The 27512-nt window shown below is 34.8% G+C and overlaps 2 protein-coding genes across 9 annotated transcripts in view; one reads left to right on the plus strand and one right to left on the minus strand.

Moving 5' to 3' along the window:
- ACVR2A (activin A receptor type 2A) overlaps positions 1-3674 on the plus strand; it is a 164726-nt gene extending 161052 nt beyond the window's left edge. The window contains exons 10-11 of the mRNA XM_074215125.1: positions 2065-2195; positions 2816-3674. Of these exons, the coding sequence (XP_074071226.1) occupies positions 2065-2195; positions 2816-3010 (326 nt within the window). The 3' untranslated portion in view covers positions 3011-3674. The remainder of the gene's footprint in view (positions 1-2064; positions 2196-2815) is intronic.
- ORC4 (origin recognition complex subunit 4) overlaps positions 3156-27512 on the minus strand; it is a 103780-nt gene continuing 79423 nt past the window's right edge. For 5 of the 8 annotated variants that reach the window (XM_074215129.1, XM_074215130.1, XM_074215126.1 and 2 more), the window contains 4 exons: positions 13251-13359; positions 12555-12650; positions 12405-12472; positions 9943-10519 (listed from right to left, as the gene is read on the minus strand). In XM_074215129.1, the coding sequence (XP_074071230.1) occupies positions 10331-10519; positions 12405-12472; positions 12555-12650; positions 13251-13359 (462 nt within the window). In that variant the 3' untranslated portion in view covers positions 9943-10330. Of the gene's footprint in view, positions 8443-9942; positions 10520-12404; positions 12473-12554; positions 12651-12962; positions 13079-13250; positions 13360-25840; positions 25888-27512 lie in introns of those variants that run through there. The other 3 variants (XM_074215127.1, XM_074215131.1, XM_074215132.1) reach the window with 3 other exon arrangements.

Raw genomic sequence — 27512 nt, forward strand, 5'->3', positions numbered from 1 at the left:
TGGGCTAATAGTAATAACTTTGATTTTTAATGTACTGTAGGATGAGGCATATATAATCAAGGAAATGGACTCAGTGGTGAAGTGATTTCATGGACTTTAGAACTGGAAGCAGCCTTATCTATAAACAAACTGAGGCTCAGACAGGTCTTTCCTAAAATCATAATAGTACTGCTCAGAATTAGAACTAGATGATTTTTCAAATTCCTTTTATCACATAAGATTCTGTAATTATATTATCCTTGCATATATTTGTTTAAAGTTCTCAAATGAGAAGCATGTCCAAATATTTGTGTGTGTTTTTGGTTACTAAGTTTGCTCATTATCACTATATTTCATGATCCTAGCACATAGTGATACAGAAGTGAATGATTGTTTGTTTCAAAGTACTTAATGTAGGATTAACATTGAATGTTTCTGATTGGTTAAAAAGTGGCCAAAAATATTTGGTTTTTTTTTAATAAGCAGCCTGAAAGATGTAATTTCGGTGGCTTTTGAATATGCTTGTGTATGTATGTATGGATATATGTATTTGACACTCTTGTAAGTTTTATGTGAGGGCTAAGAAGTAAGTAGAGGTGTAAAGCTAGAATAGTCTGTCTAATGCTGCAGTGGGCAGTGCTAATTTTAGTCCAGATTCTTTCATGCCAGAAACATTGCTGTCTTGGTGTTAGTTGCATAGATATTCAGTTGAAGTTTTAATTAGTTAACTGATTAGATTGTCCTTAGGTCAAATGCAGAGAGAAGGAAAGTAATTCCTAATTTTTAAAATTTTATTTGACCAAAACCTGATGATTCTACCTAACATTCACACTACTACCTCTCTATTCACACTACTCTATTCATACTACTACCACTCTAGTGCATGCCATCCATCTGGACCACTATAGTAACCTTCTAAGGTTCTTTTCATCTCTACTCTTTTCATATTCCAAACAATTTAGTATTACATTTCATTATGCACAGATGTAGTAATGTCACCCCACTACTCAAAATAACTTATGTACTTCATACTCTTAAATTAGGTTTATAGTCTTTACCTAACTTTCAAGGCCCACCACAATCAACTTACACTTTTAGGCTTCCCTTAGTTTTTCTTATTTTATAAGTCACTTATGCATACCCTAGATTTCCCTGTCTCTGTGCTCTTGCTAATGCTCCTCCCTATGCCTTGAATTTCCTTTTCTTCTTGTATTTCACATATTCCTATTTATCCTTTTAAAAAGGGATTCTTAACCTTTTTTTTTTTGTCATGAACTTCTTTGTTCATGGTTCATGGAAGTATGGTGAAGTCTCGGAACTCTCTTATTAGAATATTTAATGCTTTAAAATAAAGCACATTAGATTACAAAAGAAAATAATATTAAAATGTATGTATCAAAATATTAAAAAACAATCACAGACCCAGAGTTAATGCTGCCCCCTGCTTTAAAGCATAATTAAAATACTATTCCCTTTATCAAGCCTTCTTGGCTTTTATTTCCTTTGTCTTTACTTCATATAACACTTTATTTGCAGTGTTCAAATGCATTTAATTACATAATTTACCTTGTAATTTAGTTATCTAGGCTCTTTGTTAAAATCCTAGCTTGATGTCTCCTCATAGTGTTGAAGTGACCGTGAATTCAACAAAGGCTATTCCTGTGGAGCAAAAACATTCATCATTCTACCAACCTAGAAGTGTTTTAAGTAGTGTTCTGGTGATGGATTGATGAAGTTACAGATCTTTGAAGTATAAATTAACTATGTCTCCTACTAGATGCTGAGCTCTAAGAGACTGAGCTCTATTCAGGGACATCATCTTAATTTAACCTTTCTGTCTCTCTCAGCATCTAATATACATAATAGATGCCTAATGTGTATAATAGACATTTCATTCTGTTTACTGATGTTACTATCCTTTTGAAAAAGACCTAGTTGTTTGCCCACTTTTCATGTAATTATCTCTTGTCACTGAAGGAGTGCCTTGTAACAGTTAAAAGGATGATACAGAATGTGTTAAAAGTTTATACTATTTTTTTATGGAAGTCAGCGTGACTTAAAATAACCTTATTTTAAAAATTTCAGGTCCCGTGGATGAGTACATGTTGCCATTTGAAGAGGAAATTGGCCAGCATCCATCTCTTGAAGATATGCAGGAAGTTGTCGTGCATAAAAAAAAGAGACCTATTTTAAGGGAGTGTTGGCAGAAACATGCTGTAAGTTTCTGAAGTGAAATTGACTTGAAATTTCAATAAAATCATTTTTCTCAAGACTTTTATTTGTGAACACTTCAGAGAAAAGGCTATTTTCTAACAGCGATTCCCATACCATATCATTGGTAATGGAGATCTGGCAACCAAGTAGCTGGAATGGACCTTTAGAAAGTATAACAGCTTAATACTATGACACTGATTTTGTCAGTCCCTTTAGAAGAGGGAAAAAAATGAGTTTCTTTCATGATTTTTGTACAGTATTGTATTTGGGAGGTAGGGGACTACGTCAAAACATCCTTAAAATTCCCTTGCAAATGAGGTTTTTACCTTGGGTGTAGAGGGGTAAATGGTCAGCCATCTCTTTATGTCTAGCAGTCTAAGGGCCTCATTCTCATACTCTGGATCTGGATGAATGAGGGGAATTTCTTTGCTCTTGATGTCTCCCTCACTGGTCAGCTTTGATAGTTAAACTGTTCCTGATCATTTGGTTCAGCAGGTGGTATAAATATTTGGTGGCAATTATGTTATATGGACTCAATAAAATGCATTGATTGACAAGTCAAATCTTGGATTATTTTGAGATTAGAAAAATGACATATTGAATCTTTTTTCTTTCTTTTAAGGGAATGGCAATGCTCTGTGAAACAATAGAAGAATGTTGGGATCATGATGCAGAAGCCAGGTTATCAGCTGGCTGTGTAGGAGAAAGGATTATTCAAATGCAAAGACTAACAAATATTATCACAACAGAGGACATTGTGACTGTGGTCACTATGGTGACAAATGTTGACTTTCCTCCCAAAGAATCCAGTCTATGATAATTACATTGGTTTTTCACACTGAGAACCAGGACTCAGAAATGGAGCTGCTAAGCTAATGAGACTGCTTACAGTTTAAAATGTTTTCTGTGCAAAACAGAGTGGTGAGTCTTTTGGGAATGGTGGTAAGGAGTCCCTCTTTTAAAAATGTGGATTCAAAAAGACCTACTGCATTCCCTACATAGACTTGAAGGACATATGACCAAGAGAAGAGGCAAACTATCAATCAAGAAACTTTTCAGATGTAAATGAAGAATGTGGCCCTCTATGGATCATATGGACCTGCCTAATCAAGCATTTAAAAACTGACATCAAATTTCTTAATGTCTGTCAGAAGACACTAATTCCTTAAATGAACTACTGCTATTTTTTTTAAATCAAAAACTTTTCATTTCAGATTTTAAAAAGGGTAACTTGTTTTTATTGCATTTGCTGTTGTGTTTATATCAATGACTATTGTAATGCCAATATGACACAGCTTGTGAATGTTTAGTGTGCTGCTGTTCTGTGTACATAAACAGTCTTCAGAGTGAGATACAGTAAAGAGGCTTCCAAGCATTACTTTAACCTCCCTCAACAAGGTATACCTCAGTTCCACGGTTGCTAAATTATGATTGAAAACACTAACAAAATTGGAATAATAAACCAATCCATTTTTTGTAAAGACGTATTACAAATTCACTGTGTTATTTAAAAAACAAAAGGGTAAGCTCCTCTTTGTGCCGACAGGAAGTGGTCATTCCTGAAGCAGTGTTGTAAGCCTTTTCTTGTGCTAGCTCATGTTTTTTAAAAAGTGCTGTTTTTTGAAACAAAAACCTTAATATCATTTCCCCACCTCCCATCCCCTTCTCCTTGTTTTTACTTTAAAAGCTTCATCTTACCTCCAATTCCCCAAATAATACATATACTTATTTTACTTAAGTACTATTTAGGTTTGCTGTGTCTGAGGAATATTTGAAAATGTAAAGCATGATTTTTTTAAAGTGTTTTTTAAGTGAGCTGTGACACTGGAAAGCTCTTAGGTTTCTTATTAATTTTTTTAAATAGACTTTTCCCTATTTATGTATGTACAGTCTTAGTGTATTTTCTTTCATCCAACAGTATGCAGTGCATTCTGTATCACTGTTTCAAGGATCACCTCAGGAAGCTTCATTACCCCGAATTCCTCACTCTCTGCTTTGAGACTTTTCACTAGGTACACTTTTGCTTGGTGCCATCTTGTCAGAGTAATATTTGATGTCTGTGATATGTAAAAGATTATCCTAGACTAAGATATATTTTAGACACAGATTTCAGATATTACTGCTAAAAAAATCAGGGATAACAAGTTAAACTTATAACTTCAAATAAATATGCAATGAATTTAGAGGTAACCATTATTGATGTACATAGCACGGCCTAGAAAAAAAACAAAATATGACAATATTCAGATCATTTTCAAAAATAATTCCAAGATTAATTTAAAATAATCCATGGCTTACTTTTTGCTCTAAACAAACTAGGATTGATAGAAATAGGTGCCAAAGTGCTTTTCATAGGAAAATGACTGGGTCCTCCCTTCAGCTTATACAGGCCAAATTCAAATGTTTCAAAAAAACTCTAGATTATTGACCAGTGCTAGCCAGTATTATGTGGTATAATTTTGTCAGGCCTTTTTAAAATCATGAATTAATTTTGTAAAGGAGTTTTTTTAAATGTCACTATCAGGAGCTCACTGTGAATGTTATATTCAGATGATTAAGACCACACAGTACAGTTCATTTTACATTAGATATGCACTTAATCTCTGGGAACAATAATAAATTAATTATTTATGAGACTTAGGTCAACATACTCTAAGCAGGGAGGGGAAGAAGGGTAATAGCAATGTTCATATTTAACATCCCATCCAGAAACATTCTGTTTGCTGTTTGTCCCTCTCATCACTTGGGTTTCATTGTAGCCATAAACTGCTCATTTCAATGTTGAATGCATCTGCTTTATTTGTTTTAGCAAAGCAAACTGCTTGGGCTCCCTCCTGATTTCTTGATTTGAATTTTGTTTTGCTTCCATGTTCTGACACAAATCAAGAAGGGAACCCTGTTGAGGAAATTTGAATACATGATGGAACTTTTTCCACCTTTTAAAGATTTATTTCTACTTGTTTTCACCATTTAGCCCTATTTTTTAAAAAAAACAAAAACCACACACAATTTTAAAAAAACATGAAACCAAGGGGTATTATGAATGTTTGGCTTATGTGAGCACTAGAGGTGAATTTTATAAAACTCATTAGCAAAAATGTTTTTCTCTTCATGATAGAAAAGAAATGAACCCTGTTTTTAGATCTCCTGGATATTGTACTTAACTGTAGTTAGCCAATTTTATGACTTGTATCCTTTTGAAAACTGTTGGTAGTAAAATACTTTTATAACTAGTGAAGTAAGAATGCTTCAGTGACCTGTCCTGATTCCTAGTCATGTTAAGACTTTGTTTTGCAGGGCATTTTGTGTTTGGTTTACAATCATTGCAGAAGTGGGCAAGCTAACAGAAGCAAAGTCTGAGCTTGGCCTAGGAATAGTGAAAAAAAAAGATTGAAGAGAATTTAAATCATGACCTTCGTTGTGGGGTTTTTTTGTGACCCTGATAACTTTTTTCCTCATGTATATGGTGCTCCTCATGGCTCATCTTGTATTTTGCCTTTCTGATACCAAGTCAGACTTGCTGCTCTAACTTATACTCTTTACCTTGCCCAGATCTACGAGAGAGGATTGCTGTATGACCAACTGCCATAGGACTCATGGATTAACCAGTGTTTGGCTTTACTGGAAGTCAATGCCCTGCACAGCTCTTGTATGTATTTAGATGCTAGGAAGTTTTTAGCATGTGAAGTGTGATTACTATTTGAACGTTTATTACAAGTACCTTATGAATTCCAGAACAGAGACTGTGCCTCATAATTGTTGATCCCTTGAATTTGCACTATCCTTTACGGTGACATTTAAAAAAAAATCAGGAAAGAAATGGACTATCTTAACTTTTTGGGAATTCAGAAACAAAATTCATTATGAATGGAATTTTTAGAAAGTCACTCTTTTTCTTACCCCTGCCACCCCAACAAAATTAAGTTCTAAATTTATCCCAAAATATTGGTGGGAAAATATGCCCTGAACCAAGAGATTAGAATAAATTGATTACTATTTAACAAAAATATTTCACCACTGATTTTTCCACTTCCTCTTTTTTTAAAAACCTTTTTAGTAAGTTACTTTTTAGACACATCTGGTATAATATGCATAAAATTATTTACTGACTAATGGGCAAAATGATACAAGTAGCATCCTTGATTGAACATCATTTACCTCAGATATCCAACCAGCAGTACGTTTTTTATGCAGTCTCAATCCATACACTATTTGTTACCTCTCAAAATATTGGTAAGCAATTATTTGAGCTTTACTCTCTGTATTTCTTGTCAGTGTTTTGGGCACAGGTTGTTGTACTACTGTCAAACTTGTACTTGCTATTTTTTGCAAGTATATAACAAAAAAAAAAAGCCCCACAAAACCCCACCCTGGATAAAAGTGATTGTTAAATATTGTAAAAATAAAATGTATGCTATCCCCATGCCATTTCCCCCAAAGTTAAATAAAAAAATAAGTGATTACTGTATGATTTGCATATGCAGTTTTTTCCCCCCTCCCATTAGCTGAATGTGCTTCTTAGAAGCAGCTTAGTCCTATTTGGCATTTTATTTCATAGAAATGTTGGGATATTCAGATTTTATAGAGGCAAATGGGATGGTGAGGTGGGATATAAGTGGAGAGATAGCCTTTTCTTCATGTCTTCCCTATTTACTATCCCCCCCCCCCCATAAGTAGTATTTTTAGCTGTTGGCATGGTTTTTTTCCTGGCATAGATCAGAAAGACTTTTAAGTTCAGATGCACAAAGCCTGGAGTACAGTTATTTGTGTAGAGACGTTCCATACCTAATAAGCTAGTTTACTTTTGAAATTATGGCAGTGAGACTAAGATGTAAAATGTTTTTGTCTTTGTTCCATTTCAACAACAGAACATTACTCCATATTTTTAGTTGTTCACAGACTCTTGAGTTTTACACCTGGGCAGGGCCTAGCATTAAGTTCTCCTCATTTAACAGAAAAGCTGCTTATCTTTTGTTTAATGATGATTTTCTTCACCCTCTGAAACTCCTCAGCATTAAAGGGAAATGAAAATTAAGTTACAGAATGATAGAATTTGAAGAGATTCAGACATTTTACAGATAAAGGAAACAAGATGCCCAAAAGTCTGAGATTTTTCTAGGATCTCACTTATCTAGTGAGATTCTTTACCAAATGTAGGCCTGCTGATTAATATATTATTGCTCTTTTCACAAATTATTGCCAACCGCTAGCATTCTATTCATGTCTTCTAAAATAAGTTTACAGATACATAGAATATTAAAAAAATAAGGGGCAAAAAAGATGTTAACTTTTACTTTTACCTTCCTCTATTGAATCACTTTTATTTTATCAGCAATAAGCACAGGGAGGATCTTGTGTGTTCTACATGGCAATTATGTTATGGTGAAAAGATGTAGTCTGCTTTGAAGCATAAGTTATTAAAACCCTCCAAAGACACTTAGTCCATGTATAGATTATTCTCATGAAAGTTTTATGTAGATGAGAAAAGAGGCATATGGGTCAGAAGCCCTGATGTTCTCTCATTCACCTTTTTTCACAATCATAGTTTTCCTAACTTCCTCTCCTCTGGGTACCTTGATACTTTGTAGCCCTTAATACCACCCAAACTATGTTCTTTTAGTATTTTAAAACAAAACCTGTTGGAGTGGTTGACCAAAATATTTGTATAGTGACTTAAAGACAATATTTTGATCAACCACTCCAAGTCCCTATACAAATTTCAGATAAATTTTTTCAGTGATGTTATCATTAATATCAAATGAGGTATAAAATAGGGATAATAAATATGCTTACCAAGGGCATTTGCTGATATCCTAGAAATTTAAGTGACCGATTCAAACAGGGATTTCCTTTACGATTGTGAGGTCTTTTAGAAAGATATTCCTGTTTGTAGGTGACATCATACTGATGACATCAAAACTCAGAATATTAGTTTCAGAGCTTCCCACATGGGAAAAAGCAAGTGAATGAAGAATGCCCATTGTTCCTACTATGGTATGCAATTGGAGAAGTAACTTCCATAACAATGTTCATTAGACCTATGTTTTTGGACAGACTTCAAAAAGATATAGTGAGATCAGAGTTTAACAAAGAGGAACAAAATTGCTGGATTGACTTTGGAAACTGTAAAGTTTTTAATGACTCCAAATGCCTCCCTCCCTGAAACAAAGGCCTGTTTTCAACTTTCTGATGATATTGTATAGCTATTAAGTCATAGAAGTGTGTTCAAAAAGTTGATGCTGCTTTCACCTGAAACACAATAGAGATAAACAGAATGATTATGAGCAGGCTGCATGAGAAATTATACAGAAGTGGTATAAAGGATGATTAAAGAAATCTATTGAAAGAAATTCAAATATGGGTAACTACTGGATAGAGTGTGGTTTTTTTTTGATATTCTGAGATAGCTAGAAGAACTGACCTTACATGTATGCTATATGTACCTCAGAGGACATTATGGGAATACAAACCTATTTTTTCTGCATTATAGCTATGATTTTTAATAAAGGAACTAAGTTGTCATGCATATAATACCTATGCTGACACATAAATTGTCCAATTCACTATTCAGGCCATGTGGACCTTTTTTTTTCTTTTAATCCCCTACTATGAGATAGTAGTGGAAGAAAGCAGATTAGGCCAGGTTTTACAAAAGACCTTAAATTGCCATTTAACTATTAAACTTTATTATGTTCCTGCAGGAATAAATGCAAAATAAAACAGATGGCACATGGACATAAATATTTCTGGTTGAAAAGCCCTTTTATCTAACTTAAAGGTTTCTAGGGATGAAAAATTAAATATTTTGATTGTCAGCTATTTGAACCCGCAAGGTAGTATTATTAAATCAGCCTTGCTATAGTTTTTTCCATTGTGTATTTTCTTCATAGCTCATCAATTTATTATTAAAGCATATACTGAAAAGTGAACTACAGTGAACTAAAAAGCTAAAGCAATATTTTCAGTATTAGTCCTTTTTTTCTGTGGTATTGGGTAGAGATGTTGGAAAGGGGTAAGATCAGTTTTTAACAATGCCTGAGACAGGTACTTAGCTGAAATTGATGACTTTGAGAGCTGATTTTTAATTTTTTAATCTAGAAAGGAATCCTATTACATTGTGCATTAAAGTGTAAATGAATTATTGTACCATATTTCAGAGGAACACAGAGAAAACTAATAGTATGTTTTGCCAATAAATATTTTCAATGTATAGAAAATGAGTGTGGGTTGCAAAGGAGTATATCTGGTAAAATTCAAAATCTAACATATTCTACCAGGCCCTTTTGGAGCTCTATGCAATATACTAAAAGGTCAGGAAGAATGTGGGTTCAAATTCTAAAATTCTGTTTCTGACATCTGTTGGCTTAAGTGCTATTCATTTAACTTCAGACAACTCTATTATTCTCATTTACATAACATGTTAAAAAGTATTGTTTTTTGAACTCAACAGGCCAGCCTTATTAGCACTTCAAATTCTGATAAACAGAGTAGCAGAACATGGATAGTTTTGCATTTCCGAAACTGCCCTTAGATCCAAAGACAGATTATTTATAAAAAGCACTTGGCCCAGGTACTATAAAAATGCTTATTCCTTCTGTGGTATAACTATAAGCAACTCAGCAGAACTGTACTATCCACTCAGACTTCTGAATATGTATAGGAGCACTGGGGAAAAAAATCCTGTTGTGGGTTAAAGATTTAGCTCTCTAACTGTAAATACCCAGAAAACCAAGACAGTATAAGACTGAATAAGATGATTAAGTTTTATTCTTTTCTAATGTTTTAGCTAAAAACATATTCTTCAAATGCATATAAAGATGCACCAAGCCAAACAAAATTACCAACTTTCAAATATGACAAAAATACACAACTGACAACAAAATACAAGATTGTTTCAACAGCTCAGTAAGTCAGATGCATAAAAAGATGACCAATAAACTTGTCCTAAGTATTTAAGGAACAACTCAAGTTTCTATTATGGTTTATATTTTAAGGAGGGAGTTGCTAAAGATCACGTATAGAACACATCTTATAGAAAATACCCTCTCAATAATGTTAACTTTTATAACCCTGGACCCTCTTTGCTTTAAAGGGAATATAACTTGACTTATTCAGATACCGAAACTGCTGTTCAAATTCACAACCAACTCAGTGAAGATGCTGCCCACTGCCTAACATCTGTAGGGCAGTTGGGGTACTTTTGTAGAGCATCCATAATTTGATTATTGTCCAAAAGCAATTTCACCAGTTGGTATTCTCTCTGTGTATTCACTGATGTTCTCTCCATTGCTTTTACTAATTCTAGTTGCTGTAAGTGTTCAAATGCCTAAAGGGAGAGAAATATATCAAGTTAAACTATAAAATCAAAGTTAATTCTCAGACTACTGATCTTTTTTCATTTGACAGGTAAAACAATTTGCCTGACACCTTGATTCAAGAATAAGCCTAGAATTAAGGAGATTCCTTGCTAATTTGTACTGATTTACAGCTGCATTATAAAAATCTAATTTCTTAGCTCTTATAAAAGAGGAAAGGATTACTAACCAGTCATTACTATTCAGCAAATTATATTTACTAAAATATCTCATTTATAACTATAGATTAAAAACTGTCAAAGGGAATTTTGTTGGTTTTTTTCCTAGGAGGGGTTGGGGGAGTAGAGGAAGTACAGATTGGTGGGCTACTAGGCCTGTTCTATTGTTCCTAAGCATAAGAATAATTTCATTGAGTGGATGACTGGAAGGGATGTTTTTTTTAATCTTTTCCAGACAAGCTCCCCAGCTCTGCTAGGGAGAATTGAGAAGGGAATGAACCAAGAAAAGTACATGTTTATCTGCTTAAGGTAGCCACTCCCTCTCCTTTCTGCCAACTTCAGCCTTCTGCTTCAAGAGTTTCAGATACCCTCTTTCATATTTTGATACATTGGTTGATCTGTATTAAAATATTTTAAGATTGTATTTCTTACAATTCGATAGCCTAGAACTCATCCTATATTTTGTGTTAGTTTATTGGGAAGTTATTAATATGTGAGCACTGTGTGACATTCTGGAGATACAAAGTCAAAATATTTTAAAGTTTCTGACCTCAATAAGTTTACAAATTACTGTAGAAGACAAATTTATTCACATAAGATACACACATACATATATAGATACATACACAATATGCCAAAGAACAATTAATTTTTGAAAAATCAGAAGGATTCAGATATTACTCAGAGAAGAATTGAGAAGGTTAAGGACACTGGGTGTAAATACAATGCTCTCTCCCAAATGTTGCTGAACTTACTTAACGCTCTCTATTCTTAGAACTACTGTATTACATAACCTTTAGATAGACTGGAAAATCTATCTAAGCCTGTAAAACATTGTGGGGTGCGTGGCAAAAATAAGTATTCTGGTATTGAACTGGTTCACTGCCTAAAAAAAAAGAGGCCAATACTAAAGGATTCTACTTACACTAATATGCTAACTTAATACCATTCCCCTGCTCTTCTTTCAACTTTAACTTAGCAGGTTTGGAGAGTACATACACTTTGTAGAACAGTGCTTTTCTACTTTCTGGCCTAACCTAAAAACTTTTGGTGGTAGTAACCTAAGAGCATCTGCTACCTTGAGCCTCCCTCTCACATAGGGCTTTGTTTGAAACTCAATTTATCTGTAACTGCCATTTTTGCTTTGCTATTCTCCCAGAGATCTAGTACATTGTTGGCCCAGAGGGAAACAAAACAACTCCAAAACTTTCAACCTAATCTATCAGATCTAATATCTATAGGTCCCATTTCCCATGAGTAGGTAATCTTAAAATCCTGGGTCACAACTTTTGTGAACTCCAGTTCTATCAGTCTAACATGATGAGGTGGAAGTAGATGATTAATATGTCCTTTCTAGCCTAGAACACTGCAAGTATATAAATGGTACATCTGAACGAATTTTCTTTCCTAAAATCCTTGGCTCCTTAAATTAGTTGCTCGAAGCGACAAAACTTGGTCTTGGATTAAAAATGAAGAGACATAGGAATCAATGGACTGACTAAACATCTAATTTCATGACTGTATATACCTATAATTAGACAGTAGAGGGCAGCATACCTCCACAAAAGAAAATTAGATCTGCAAGGCAGTTTAACATTCTTTCTCTTCTCTAAAAATCTTTTGAACACATCATGTAAGAGAAAAAAATTGTAAAAAATTGCATAAAATGAAATCTTACCTTCATAACGACAGGTTTTTCAAAATTATAAACTGAATGGGCCTTCCTTTGGATAAACTTCTGGAATTCTGCATCAGAATAAATGACATTATTGGGTATGTTTGGGATAATAAAAACAGACAAATCATTATAAAATTATCAATATCTTACCATTATAGACCATTTGAAAGTTAAAAGGTTCATCCTGATAAATGTCATTTAAATGTTTCATTGCTATAAGAAGACAGATTTCTAACACTGAAAGACCTGAAATGATAAAGAAATAAAATTTAATTTGTTATGTCCAACTCTTCATGGACAGCACTCCAATGGACCACAGCACTCCATTAATGAACATGGGGATTTATTGGCAAAGAGACTGGAGTGGTATTTGCCCTTCTCCAAAATTTAATCACACTAGTTAATATTACATATTATTAAAGTGTGTTCAAAAGAAAAAAATAAGCACTATGCTATTACATAAAATGAATAACCAATGGATAATAGATGTAGAGCTAGAAGGGATTTTCAAGGTCATCTAGTCCAACCCCCTTTTACAGATGAGGAAAATGAAAGTACCTGTACCAAAGGTCACACAGATAATAAGCTTTCAGAGGTGATGTTTGATTTGATCCCAGGTCTTCGTGCTCCAGATCCAGGGCATTTTCCATTGACTAATGTTATAAAACTGGTTTCTATAAGAAAACCAACCCTACTCAATTCTTTACAAGTATACTAAGTGAAATGAGTAAAGGAATGCTTAAAATTGCTTTCATAAAAGATGCCTTGAATCTGATTTCATATAAACCAGTTTATAAAGTGAAATATAATTTCATATCCTAAGCACAAAAAAGGTAGCTATCTTACCATGTACTATATTTGCTTTAGAGTCCATATTACACAAGTGGTTTGCCTCTACTAGGTCTGTTGGAATAATAAATGGGCGAGATGACGTTATGTGACTTAAAGCAAGCATCTAAGGGGAAAAAAAAAGAATTAGAAAAAAATTAATGTGAGAACAGTAAGCACCAAAATTCATATTTTGGAGTCTTGATCTTGGTGAAAGATTAAAACTACCTGGTCAGGAGAACTACTTTTAGGTTTCAACTCTTCAACTCAGTTAATTTTTTTTTTAATTTTAGTTGCTTATGAAGTCTTGAAACACTTAGAGAAATAATTAATGTATTTTCCTAAAACAGAGAACATTTTAATCTAGGCCTTTGGAGTGATCAAAGTTAAAAGAAATAGAAAAGAGAGCGAAGTAAAGATTTCATTTCTACGTTCAAAGTTCCCTACCAGTAACTTGGAGATCATATTTATGGACTCAATTCCATATAAACTTGGTTTTTCTGCTATGAATTTTATGCCTGAAAAAACTCATTCAAGTTATTTGACAAATGTTTAGTGAACATTGAAGGTGATATGTTATAGGAGCTCTGAAGCCTATTTAAGATAAACTACCAAAAAAGTATGAATCAAAACATAAAGTGATAAAATTTCACCAAAGCTTCAGAGTGCCACAAGAATTCATGAGACATGGGGTGGCTAGGTGGTGTAGTGGATAGAGCACCAGCCCTGGAGTCAGGAGTACCTGAGTTCATCTGGCCTCAGACACTTCATAATTACCTAGCTGTGTGGCCTTGGGCAAGCCACTTTAACCCCAATGCCTTGCAAAAACTTTAAAAAATTCATGAGACAGGGTAACACTTTTTTTTTTTGTTCAAATGGCTTGGTTTTTGGTTGGTTGATAGTTTCCTCATAACCCCTTCCCAGTTTTCAGGAAATTACCTTCACAATCTATCCCCATTCCTGGTTCCTTCTCTGTTGCCTACGAATACATTTCTCCCTTTTCCTTATTAAAAAAAAAAATCTTTGGGTATTTTCAAGCCATTGTCCTATCTGTGCCCCTCTCTCTTGCCCCCCCCCTTTTCTTTTCATCCAAATTCCTAGGGAAAAAATACTAGTCTCCAACTACTTCTCATTTCACTTTCTTCTTGTAATCTGGCTTTTGATCTCATCAATCAACTAAAAAATTGTTCTTTCTAGACTGACAAAATTAATGTAATTTTTCCTCAATTCTCATCTTTTTAAAAACTCTTTGCAGTATGTGACATTTGGACTACCAATCTCTTCCTGGATGCTCTTTTCTCTTTTAGGTTTTTATAACATTCCTCTTCTGTATGATCATCCCAGCTCAGCATAGAGTAAAACACCCTAAGCTCTGTCCTGAACCTTCTTCTCCCTCCACATTTTCTTGACATCATCAATCTTCCTGTGTTAATTTATCATCTTTTGTACATTCTGAACTTAGGCACATATAATCGGTCATTCAAATTCAAAATACAAGCCAGAACCTTTTCTCCAAAATCTCACTCCTCTTCCAAACTTGTGGAAGACAAATGCTGAAGACAACAATTACCCTACTTCAAACCATTCCCCTTCCCCTCCTAGCTACCCATGTGATTTTACCAAAGCACAAGTAAATGCTTTGGGGAAATGCTGTTCTTCCAGAAGTCTTTTACATTACTATCTCCTTTACACAGAAAACACCCACTTCTCTTTCCCATCAATGCTCTTTATCCTTTCTTTGTAATGCAATTCCCTTCTTTTCTTCAAGGCTCAGATCAGTCATGGGCTTCTACATGAAGCTTTCCCATCTGCCAGTAGCTTCCTTCTTATCCCAAATTCTTCATCTGAATATACTTTGGATCTGTGTTGCCTACTCCAAATACAAGGGTCTTAAGGACTAGAATTGTTTCATTTTGTCTTTGTTACCCACCTTTCATTGTCTAAGGAACTTAATTTTTATAAAATGATTTGTCTCTCTAGTCTGTTAAAAGAGATCATTGTTTTTCTACACCTTTGCAACCTCTTCCTTTATCAGATAACTTGAGTAACATTTGCAAAGTTACTCATTAATTTTTGAAGTTGTCACAAAGAATTTATCACCAACTGACCATCCTACTAGAGTCTCTGCCTCCCATAAGTGGCTAAGTTGACCCTTTTTTCAGTACCTGGCAGTCCTGCTTCACTAGCACAATCCTCTGAGACCTTGGGAAGTATCTGTCTCTCTCTGTGGCTGTGTGGTTACCTGTCTCATCTCCAGTGTCCAGAAGAAGTGAGATAGGCTCTTAATCTGTGGTGGTCCTTGTAGAGAAAAGTTATAGCACTTTTCAAGAGGCTGCACATTTCTCCTAACTTCTCCAATCTCCAGAGCAGTACAATAGTACTCCTTCCAGAGGAAAAAGAATATGAGAAACTATGGGGAAGGTGGTGGGGGAACTTTTCTTAATATTGTGCATCTTCTCCATGCCTGCTTCTTGCCTGACCTCTAGTCTAAATGGTAAGTGAAAATGTACCTTCCAATTAATAACACACAGACCTGGCCATACATTACACCAGCCTGTGATTCTGAAATCCTACAGGTCATCATCCAAAACCCATTCCCCATCCTCTTTAACATTCCTATCTCCAAATCTAATCAAATACATGGAATATCTGCTCCACAAGCATCAAACCTGCTTTCACCTTAAATCTTTTCCTTTTCCATTCCTTCCAACAGCCTCCCCAACTTCTCCTGAGGTCCATACAATCCAGCCTCTTCCACTTGCCCAACTCATGCCCTCATGGGGGCTGGGGGGGTGGGGGAGGGTGAAGAAGGAAGGAGAGAAATTGGATGGCCAAAGCGGGAAAAAGAAAGGAGTGGGAATGGTATTTAAACATCCATACCATCTCTGTAATAGCCTTACTACTCAGTACCTCAATTTACTCATTTTCCATGACCCCAACGCTCAATCCCTCAATTCTCAAACACCCCAAAAGATGGCAATAAACCTGATTTTGCCATTAACCATAAAGTCATATTATTCTGGTTCAAGGACTCTGAAATTTCCTGATCTGATCACTGGTTTTCCATCTTAAGTATCAAACCTTACTCTTCACCTATTCCAAGTCCTACAGGTCCTCAAAGTTCAGAGACTACATTCACCTTTCTCTTTTGCTTCCCTCCATCTTAATCTCTGTTGTCCTGCCTTTGATCCTACAAACATACTGTTGAAGGCAAAGAAATTTGGAAAACTATTTTTTTACTGGCTTTACCACAAATTTATGTTACACAACCTTATCTGAGCCCCCCCCCCCCCAAGTGATTTTTGTAAGGCAAAGGTCTGTCTTAGGTCTCTGGCAGGGGTCTATCAAAAACAGTTTAAATGCTGCTGGTATAGGATTTTTGTGGAAGATGTTAAGCATTCAGAATGTGGGTTGGAACTAAGGATGAAGACAAGTATTTCAGAATTGTCTGCATAAAGGTTTAGAGTTGAAACCCTAGTCATTGCTAAGATCACCTGCAGAGGGAAAGAAACAAAAGAGATGAAAGAGAAGAGAAAGGAGGAAGGGAAGAAAAGGAGAGGGAGAGAGGAAAAAAGGGTTAGGAATAAAATTCTGGGGGAACACCTATGTCAAAAAAGTATAAGACAAGGAAGATGATGAAGGAGAGACAAAGAAGTATAAAGAATGAATGACATTAAACTCCAAAAGGAAGATACTACTTTCTGAGACAGATGGAAAGGTGACAATCCAAGCAATTCAGAAAAAACAAAATTATATTTGTCAAAAGAATATTTTTAATAAGCACCATAAAAATACTTCAGATCTCTAGATGTAGCCCAGAGGATCTGTAAAACAGTTTTTATAAAAGTTCTATCCTTGTACAAGTAGGAGTGAAAGAAATACTAAGACCTGTGTGATCTCAGGAACAGTGGCTATTTCTTATTTCTCAAATCAAATCATAATCTTCATTTTCTTTACCTGTCCTCCCAACACTGTAAAATGCAGGTGAAATCAAGTTACTATTAGCACAAGCTGAGATTCAAGAAAGAAAAAGTAAAAGTGAAATGGATCTGAAAACTGATCAGTGTAGAAGTATTCCATCCAACAATACAATCAAAACTCATGCATGTAAAAAATGAAAAAAAAAAAAGGAAGGCTAATTTCATTTTGAGTATATAAAGAATTCACTATCAATTTGAAGTAACTTCTCAAATACCGAAGATCACCAAGTGGTCATTTATCAGATTATTATTTACAGGAGTCATGATTGCCTAGGGTATTGGCACCTGAGATCTCATTCAATTCTGAAAACTCAACGAGTTGACTTTACACACACAACTGAAAATGAAGAAGGATCTTCCTCATTTAACCACAAATTTACTTCATATGAGTATCTTTCAAAGTTTTGGGAAAGAATTAAGGGTATGATTCTCTTTACTATATTGGACTATATTATAATATTAGAAAGCCCTACTTGTTCTTAATGATTCTTATTCTTATTCTTGTCAGTGGAGGTGTCTCATCCATTATATCAAGCTTGTCTGGACACTCTACTACAAAGGAACCCTTGTGAGCCTTCATAGGATAACCTTAATTAACTTGCCAGGCCACTGCAAATGCATGCCATTCCTTTCTAAGTATTTGCTGAATGCTAACTATTCATGTTTTCAGCCAGTCAACAAACACTATGTAGGTACTATGAGTCAGGTGACAAGGAAAACCATCTCAGACCTCAAGAAGCTTACATTCATGACATGTATCTATGTGAGAATAAACAAAGTAAGTGAAATTTTTTTGTTTTTTGCATGGGCAGGAAAAAGGGAGAAAGCAATCAACAAGGGTTGGACAGGAAAGATCTTATGTCTTAAATCATGAATTAATCATTGATGGAATCTCAAGAGAACATTTACTCTATTCCCCCTTAGGATAACAGGTAGTTTATGGTTGGTGAAAAAAGATAGAACTGTTGAGGTAAAAACAAGGAGGAAGGAAAACTTGGTTGATCCTGAGTTTATGAGGAGAATAATGTGTAAAAACAGAAAATAAGGTTGAAAACAGGCTTTAACTGCCAGAGACATCTGTATTTTACTCTATAAGCAACTAGAAGATAATAAAGCTTTTTGAGCAAAGAAATGACAGGATCAGACCTGGCTGCAAGAATTCATGCCATGTGAAGAACGGACTGGAGAAGAGAGGTAGAGCGATTAATTAGGAGATTTATAAAAGTCCAGGTGAGAAAAGAGAAGCATTTGGAGTAAAGAGGATGATTTGTGGGTAGAGAAAAAATATATACTATTGATATGAATAGGCAACTGATTAGATATGGTGATTAAAGAACTGGGAAGAGCTGAGATTGATTTCATCTGGGCCTGGAAAGAATTAGAAAATTTAGGTAAGGGTGGGTTGAGGAAAAAAGAGAGTTCTCCTAAAAGCTTAGTGAATGGAAGATATGTTTGGGGCATAAGAGATGAGATGTTCAAGAGATATTAGTTGATCTGGGATTAGAGATCAGAGTAAAAACCTACTTAGGAATGGCAATTAAATTCATGTAAGTCAAAGAAAGCACCAAATTAAAGAGTGCAGAAAGCAAAAGAAAGGAGTTCAGAACAAAGCCATAGGGTAGGTACCTCACCCTTTAATCAAGAGTGTAGATGTGTATTAATGATGAAGCAGCAAAAAGAGACGAAGAAACAGTCAAAGAAGTAAGAAACACAAAGAGAAAAAAAGTGTCACAAAAACCTCAAGAAAACATATATCCAGGGGCAGCTAGGTGGCACAATGGATAGAGCAGCAGCCCTGGAGTCAGGAGGACCCAAATTCAAATCTGACCTCAGAAGCTTAACTGCCTAGCTCTGTGATCTTGAGCAAGTCACTTAACCTCACTGCCTTGAATAAATTACATACATACATGCATTCTCTCTCTCTCTCTCTCTCTCTCTCTCTCTCTCTCTCTCTCTCTCAGAAAAGAATAGTCATTAATGATTAAAGTCAAGAAAGATGAGGACTGAGAAAAAACCAATGCATCTGGGAAAACTCAGGGCTCAGGATTTAAACCACAGATGTCAATTTTGCTTCCTGACACATATGACTGGGAAATGTTTAACAAAATAAATAAAAAACACGAGACAGATTGTTAATTTCTGTTTAAGTCAATATACAGTGAATCCCTTGAAACTTGAATTTGATTCAATGATTAAAACTAATTCATATAGGATGTAGAAACTTGGCTCTTCTATCTAACAAAATCTTTTAACTTGTTATTTTACCAAGTTATCCAAAGTGAATATAACATAAAATTTAACAAAATAAAACCCAGAGAATTTTAGAGTTGAAAGAGTAGAGCAGAGATGAGGTGACATACCTGATTAAATGAGCAACAAGGAGCATATCCAGGATTCTGGCTAAATTATTTGGCTTCAAAGATGTTTTTTTTTAATTATACAATGCTCTTTAATATTCAAAATGGGATAGTATTTGTAAAAGTTGTTCTAAACTTAAGGGAGAATAAAAAAAGTGTATTTTTTATATACTTCAAAGTAGAGTGTAACTCTAAAATTAAAACAACTAATAGAAAATGAGATTGGCTGAATTATTCATTTAACATATAAATATAAAATAAAGATAAAATGGTAATGGTACAGTATCTGCCAAATAATCACACCCCCTAATTTCAGGAGTAGGGCCAAATCAACAATCACAAATATCTTAAAGAAATGCCAATCTGCTCAATTTTAAACAGTTTAAGATGGTAAAGAATTGCCTTGAAGATTTAGTATAACCTTTAACTAACTGAACCTGATTGGGAGAGGGGAAGGAAAGGTTTTAGGAGGGATCAAGAGGGGAGGGTGTAAAATAATCTCTATGTCAAGTAAAACTGACACTTGATATTTGTTTTTTAGGGCTTTAGAGGGAAATGAAATTTATTTTTTTTAAAAAACCTATTTATATTCTCTTTTCCTTCAAACTTTAGTCAAAAACTCCAAGATTCATGAGGAGTCTGCTGACATCAAGATAAGCCTTGTGGACAAGATTGAAATTATGGATTACCACAGCTGATTAAACAATTCAGTACTATTCTAGTAGTAGCACGAGGCTATTTAGGTCAGCATTTTTGTCAATGACTTTGATAAAGAGAAGGTACTCTTAGTACATGAAGATGATAGTACATGAAGATGATATAGAGAAATAAAACTAGTGGATTAAAGATCTAAAAATAAAAATCTTGATAAATTCATATGATAGATTAAAATCAAAAGAATGAAATTTAATAGAAGTAAATATAAAATCCTACAAAACAGCATAAAAGAGCCAAGGTTTGATTCCAAAAAAATGCTAAATATAATGTTCTTAACAAAGGAGGAAATGGTCATGGGGCGGCTAGGTGGTGTAGTGGATAAAGCACCAGCCTTGGAGTCAGGAGTACCTGGGTTCAAATCCGGTCTCAGACACTTAATAATTAATTACCTAGCTGTGTGGCCTTGGGCAAGCCACTTAACCCCATTTGCCTTGCAAAAAACCTGAAAAAAAAAAAAACCCACACACAGAGGAAATAATCTAATATACCCAGTTCTGCTCAAATTACAACTAGAAGAATTCTACTGAGTTTTGAGAACCAACGTTTAAAAAGAACATTGAAAATCCAGAGGAAGAGAATGGGAACTAATATGATGAAAGCTTTACAATCAATTTTGATGAAGGACAGCAGAAGGAATAAGTCATATTGAGCCTAAAAATTGTAGGACAAATAAGTTTTCTTCAAACATACTTTGGATATATCAGTAGAAGGATTAAACATTTCTATTTAGCTCCAGGAAAAAAAAAGAAATTAAATTAGGTTCAAAGGGAAAAGAAAAAAATTTTTTGATTCTAGTTTTAAACATTCCAACATGTATGAAGAGGATAATAGGATACTTTAAAGAGGAATATAAAATTAGCAAATCTAACAGCAAGTAGAAAAGATAGAAATTCCAAATAAAGTGGCAAATGAGGTAGCAGATTTCAGTACTCTAGTTTAAGTCAAATTTGAGTTCAAGGAAGGTGTTCAAAAACTAGAAAAAATGAATGGTTCCAGAATGTTGAGGGCCTTGAATGCACAGCAAAATAATAAACTTTACTAAGCTGGCAAGTGGTGGAGTGTAGTGGCATGCATTGAAGGTTTGTAAGTAGGGACATAACTAATACTATGCGTAAGAAAGTAATGCTGTAATATTTTTTAAAAATTTTATTTATTTAAAGCAATAGGGTTAAGTGACTTGCTTAAGGTCACATAGTTGGGAATTATTAAGTGTCTGAGGCCATATTTGAACTCAGGTTCTCCTGACTCCAGGACTGGTGCTCTATCCACCGGGTCACCAAAGGCTTAAAGTACAACAGCAGGATATGAGGGGAGATAACTGAAAGCTGGTAAGAGGAAGATTCTAAAAGGCAGTGGTAATGAGGGAGTACATTGTGGAGTCTGCAGGAAGACATTACGATAATAGCAAATAGTCAAATTTAGTTGCACTGTCTAATATATAAAAGACACTTTTATAAAATATGTTTAGGATGGTAGGATGGAACCTAACTTAAGGGGGGGAAAGTAAGGCTAAATAGTTTACACACATTATGTCCTGTGAGTTCCAGAGGAGCAAGCAATCTTTTGAGTAATGTCATGGCTGGTCATGATCTTGATCATATGCTTAATCACACAACTCATTATTACATGGATCTAGAGAATTAAAAATCATGTTGCAGAGGCAAAATGGTCTATTAGGGAATAAGATTCAACAGCTCTGGTTTCAATCTTGATTCAGTCTGTGTAAATACAGACAAATTGTCAATTTTTTCTAAGCCTCGATATACTCATTTATAAAGAACTGGTTATGCTAATTAAGATTTTTTTGAAGTTCAAGCTAAACATATTTAAGTAACAAAAACACTTTCACATACTACCAATGGGTACAAAAGGCACTTTGGAATCAACATTAAAACATAAAAGGAATTAAATATAAAGTGCAGATGTATGAAGTAGCTATACAAGACAACAAATCATTAGCAAAGTCTTTTTTTTTTAGGTTTTTTGCAAGGCAAACGGGGTTAAGTGGCTTGCCCAAGGCTATGTGGCTAGGTAATTAATTATTAAGTGTCTGAGACCGGATTTGAACCCAGGTACTCCTGACTCCAGGACTGGTGCTTTATCCACTACACCACCTAGCTGCCCCAGCAAAGCCTTTAAAAGAACTGTGCTCCTGCATCTTGATTTGGAAGCTCAAGGTTAATAGTAGAGCTCTGGAATCCCAATTTCCAAAGTTCTAGTATAGCACATGAATTTGTAGACTAATATTTCCAAATCATATTTTGTGAGATCAGATTTTTTCCATAAAAGCACTGCTCTCTAATATTCAAAATGGGATAGTGTTTGTAAAAGTTGTACAATAGTTCAAACAATATATTATATGAAAAGAAATCTATTTTCATACATCATGATATTGTAGAGCACAGGAAATAATAACAAAGTTTTCATAATATGTTCTAGGAGGGGGGAAAAAAGATTGGTTATATTGCCTCTTGCTTTAAGAAATTATATATCTTCCACCAAGGTGAAAGAACCAGAGGGCAGACTAATCTTTTTCCCCTCTTAAGGATAAGAAAAAGATCTGGGTAATACATTATAAAAGTCAAGTTCACCATCAAAGTCATAGTTCTGTAGTTTATAGTAATATGACTACTATCCTAAAAGCAGAGTTAAATAAATACATTTTATCATATTTTGTGGTTGATTTATTAAAGACACTTAGAATAATTATCTTAACTTTTTTTGCTTCCCTTATATTCCCACTGAATATGAGAGAATCTGATGGAGGTACCTAAAGTGAAATACTTAACAGAGTAACTGAATGTACTGATTCACACACAAGCTATCAGTGCATATAGTTATCACCATGGTGATAACTCTGCTAATGCCATTCTGGTGTAAAATGATGAATGAGAATAGCAAAAGGGAAGAACCCTAAACTGTAAGAAGAGGTTGGAAATCAGATGGTAGAATAGTGAAGAGGTTGTACAAGAGTATATTTGAAAGAATTTACACTTTCCTTAGATTAATTAGGATTTAGCCTTTGGTTACAAGTACTATAAAGGAAATAATACACATTTCCAGGGAGTTTACATTCTAAACTGGGAGATGCACACGTGCACATTATAAACAGAGAAATATATATATATATATATATATATATATTACACACATAATAGCATAAATATAAAGTAAATAAATCTAAAATATACAATGTACTCTGAGAGCGAAGGAACACAATAGCTGAGGCAATGAGGGAAAAAGGACTTGGGTACTGTTTTAAAAATTTAAGGAAGAGGTGGAGAGGACCTGACCTAAGAAAAGAGGTACTAAGGACAATATTCGTCATCTGATTAGATAAATGAAGTTAGAAAAAGGAGTCAGGGATGACATTAAGATCAAGACTGGATGACAGGAATGAGCAATTATGTGAAAAACAGGAAAATTTGAAAGATGAGAGAAATAAGAAAGATGAGTTCAAATTGCAACATGTTGACTTTGGGACATCTCTAGGACAATTGAATTTGAAATGTCTAATAGACCATTGCACTATAACTACTGTAATAGTATCCTATTTCATCTCCCTGTTCAGAACTCTCCCTTATCCAATCTTAAAAGAAATTTTCCTAAAGTACAGGTCTTATCATGTAATCACACTATTCAACAAATTTTCCTGGTATCTGTTTAAAATTTTAAACTTTTCACAACCTGGCCACTTCTTGCCTTCCAGACACTTTATATAAACTCTGCTGCCCACACTGCAATTAGGCTATATTGGCTTCATATACAATCTTTATTATTTTCCATTTCCATGTTTTTATACTTGTTAAAAATCACAAGCTTGAAATATACACCTTTGGTCATGTTTTAGCTTCTGCAAAATTCTTTGTTTCCTAGCTCTCCATTCTCATTCTCATCTGCTTATGTTCCATCTCTCATGGTCATGGGTATATTGATTTTATTGTATGTATTGTCTCCTGCTTGTAGCTCCTTGAGAGAAAGGACTTTCTTCCTTTTGTCTTTTCATCTCTAGTGCTTAGCACAATTATCTGACACAGAATAGTTGCTTATTATTAAATGTTTACTGATCAATCCAGAGAACACTATTCTCCTAACTAGAGGACTGCAACTATTTTCTTTCTTCAACTCTTCCAAGAATTAGTAAACTCAAATAAAAAGAATTTCTAATTTGTCTTCAATATTGTTCAAGATGACCCAGGTTATTAACCTTTTCTTTTCTGGGATTAAGTTGGTCTAACATGTACATAAGTATTATAGGCTTCTGAGCATGAAATATTAATGATGATTAAAGGTAGCATTATGAAATTAAAATATTTATTTTAGGCTAGCTGTAAATATGTTTTGGGTATGCGGAGGATGTAAGAAAAAAGAGAAGGGAGCATAGGGATGGCAGAAAAATGACTGCAAGTTGTGTGTGTATTCTCCCCAGTTTTGCTCAAAACAAATTCTGGAGCAATAGAACCACAAAAGGGCAGGGTGAAACAATTTTCTAGCCCAAGATAAATTAGAAAGACTTCAGGAATGACCTGATCATTTGGGTAGGAGGATTAAAGCCTACCACAGGCAGTATCTGAGTAATCCAGAAGCACCCCTAGTACAGATCAGCAAATAAGACCATGAAATCCAGACTCAGCAGGCTGGCTGCACAGTAGGCCAGCTTTAAGGTCTTCAGCCCCAACACAGCAGGCTAGTCTTGGCAGGCCCAGGAGCCCTAGCCCAGCCAGCCTAGACTAAGACAACTCCAGCACAGCTAGCTGCAAACAACCAGCCCCAGAGGCCAGCTGCCAAAAGACTAGGATGTCTCCTCTCTCCCTCACCCCTCCTCCCCTGCCTCCACCCCACCCCCATCCCCAACCTCTCCCTCTCAAACTCAAGGAGTTTGGAGAGTGTCCCAAGCCAGGAGGCAAAACTCAACTTTAAAAGTAATGAAATAGATTGGAAAATGAGAGAAAAAAGAAAAGATAACTACTCCAGTGACTGGGAAGATTAAAACACAAACTCAGAAGAGGACAACAATATCAGGACTTCTAGACACAAAGCCTCAAGAGAAATAAGAACTGAACTCAGAGCCCAAAACTCTTCCTTATGAGCTCTTAACAGATTCTTTAAAATAAACGAGATGTAGAATAAAAATATTTTGCAAATGAATCATGAAAAAAAAGCATCTCTTTAAAAAGAATTGGTCAAATGATAAAGGTGTAAAAATCCTTTGATAAAATATAGAATTGGTAACATAGAAAAGGAAGTACAAAAGGTAAGTGAAGAAAATAAATCCTAAAAAATTAAAATTGGGCAATTATAAGCCACTGACTCTCTGAGACATCAAGAATGAATGAAACAGGGCAGCTAAGTTAAGTGGATAGAGCACCGACCCTGGAGTCAGGAGGACCTGAGTTCAAATGCAGCCACAAACATTTAATAATTACCTAACTGTGTGACCCTGGTCAAGTCACTTAACCTCAATGCCTTAAGTAAAAGAAAAGAATGAATCAAGCAACATTAAAAGAATGAAAAAAATACAAAATACAAAATACTGTATTGGTAAGCAACTCACCTAGAAAACAGAACCAAGAGAGACAATTTAAGAATCACTTGGACCACCTGAAAAACAAGATCAAAAGAAAAAAGAAAAAAAAATGTCTGGACAGCATCTTTCAAGATCTTGTCATGGAAAACTGTCCTGATGTCCTAGAACCAGAGGGTAAACTAGTCATTGAAAGAAATCAATCACCTCTTGAATGAAATCCCAAAATGAAAACTCCTAGGAATATTAGAATCAAATTCCAGAACTCTCATGCCAAGAAGAAAATACTAGCAAGAATCTATAAAGCATCAATTCAGTGGGACAGCTAGGTGGCGCAGTGGATAAAGCACGGGCCCTGGAGTCAGAAGTACCTGGGTTCAAATCCGGTCTCAGACACTTAATAATTACCTAGCTGTGTGGCCTTGGGCAAGCCACTTAACCCCATTTGCCTTGCAAAAACCTAAAAAAAAAAAAGCCCAGAAACAATTCAAACATTGAGAAGTTACAATGAGGATAGGGCTTACAATGAGTCTGAAAAGGCAAAGGAGCTTGGATAACTAAGAATCAACTAACTACTCAGTAAAACTGAGCTTAAGTTTAAAGAGGAAAATATGAAAAATTCAATGAAACAGGGGACTTACAAACATTCCTAATGGAAAGATATAAACCAAACAAAATATCTGATTTTCAAACTTAAGATTCACAAAAGCATAAAAAAGGTATTAAGAAAGAAAAAACAAGGGGCAGCTAGGTGGCATAGGAGATAAAAGCACTGGCCCTGGAGTCAGGAGTAGCTGGGTTCAAATCCCGTCTCAGACACTTAATAATTATCTAGCTGTGTAGTCTTAGGCACGCCACTTTACCCCATTTGCCTTCCAAAAAAATACTAAACAAAAAAAAGGAAAGAAAAAGAAAAAACGTAAGTTATTCAAAAAAGCTAAACTGCTTATGTTCCTATAGTTGTTACTTATAATTCTTCAAAGAATTGTATTTTTATTAGAGCAGTTAGAAGGAAAATACACAGACTGAGGGTAAGTATAAAAATGAATATTAAAAAATATGTTACCATGTTACTGGAAAAAAAATTTTAAAAAAAGAGTACAAACTTTTACTAGACTGTTCGTCACCCTGGGGAGGGTGGTAAAAAATTACGTACCTCCTAAATTTGCAAATGGATAAATGTTGAAAAATTACTATGGAATGTAATTGGAAAAATAAAATGCAATTTCAATCAAAATAACCCAAATAAATAAATGATGGGTTCCCCTAAAAGAAAAAATTGAGTACAGACTTAAGATTACAAGGTAAAAAATAAGTTGTCAAAATGAAGGAGTTTCCCCGGTAGTTCTAAATGTTTTACTAACCATTTTTTGGTTCTCATAAAAGTCAACTTTAAGGACTGTTATATGCTGAAAAACAAAGTACACCCTAATGAAAATATGGCTGCTAATATCTTCCACCCATCTGGAAAGCAAATGATCTTTTCACTATATCTTATAAATTTTAAAAGATACTGGGGAGTTAGAAGGTGGGGAAATGGGGCAAGGGGAATTATGGTACTCTGGTTTGACTGTTAACTGTTATGTTAACTGTCCTATCAGGAAGACTTTGAGTTCAAGTTTAGCCTGTGGTACTCAAATCACTAACCTCTTCTCTTGAAAACCACTGCACAATTCTAAGACTTTTAGTTGAAGAGCAAGTG

Source organism: Macrotis lagotis, chromosome 1 (assembly GCF_037893015.1).
Source record: "Macrotis lagotis isolate mMagLag1 chromosome 1, bilby.v1.9.chrom.fasta, whole genome shotgun sequence".
Taxonomy (NCBI): Eukaryota; Metazoa; Chordata; class Mammalia; order Peramelemorphia; family Peramelidae; genus Macrotis; species Macrotis lagotis.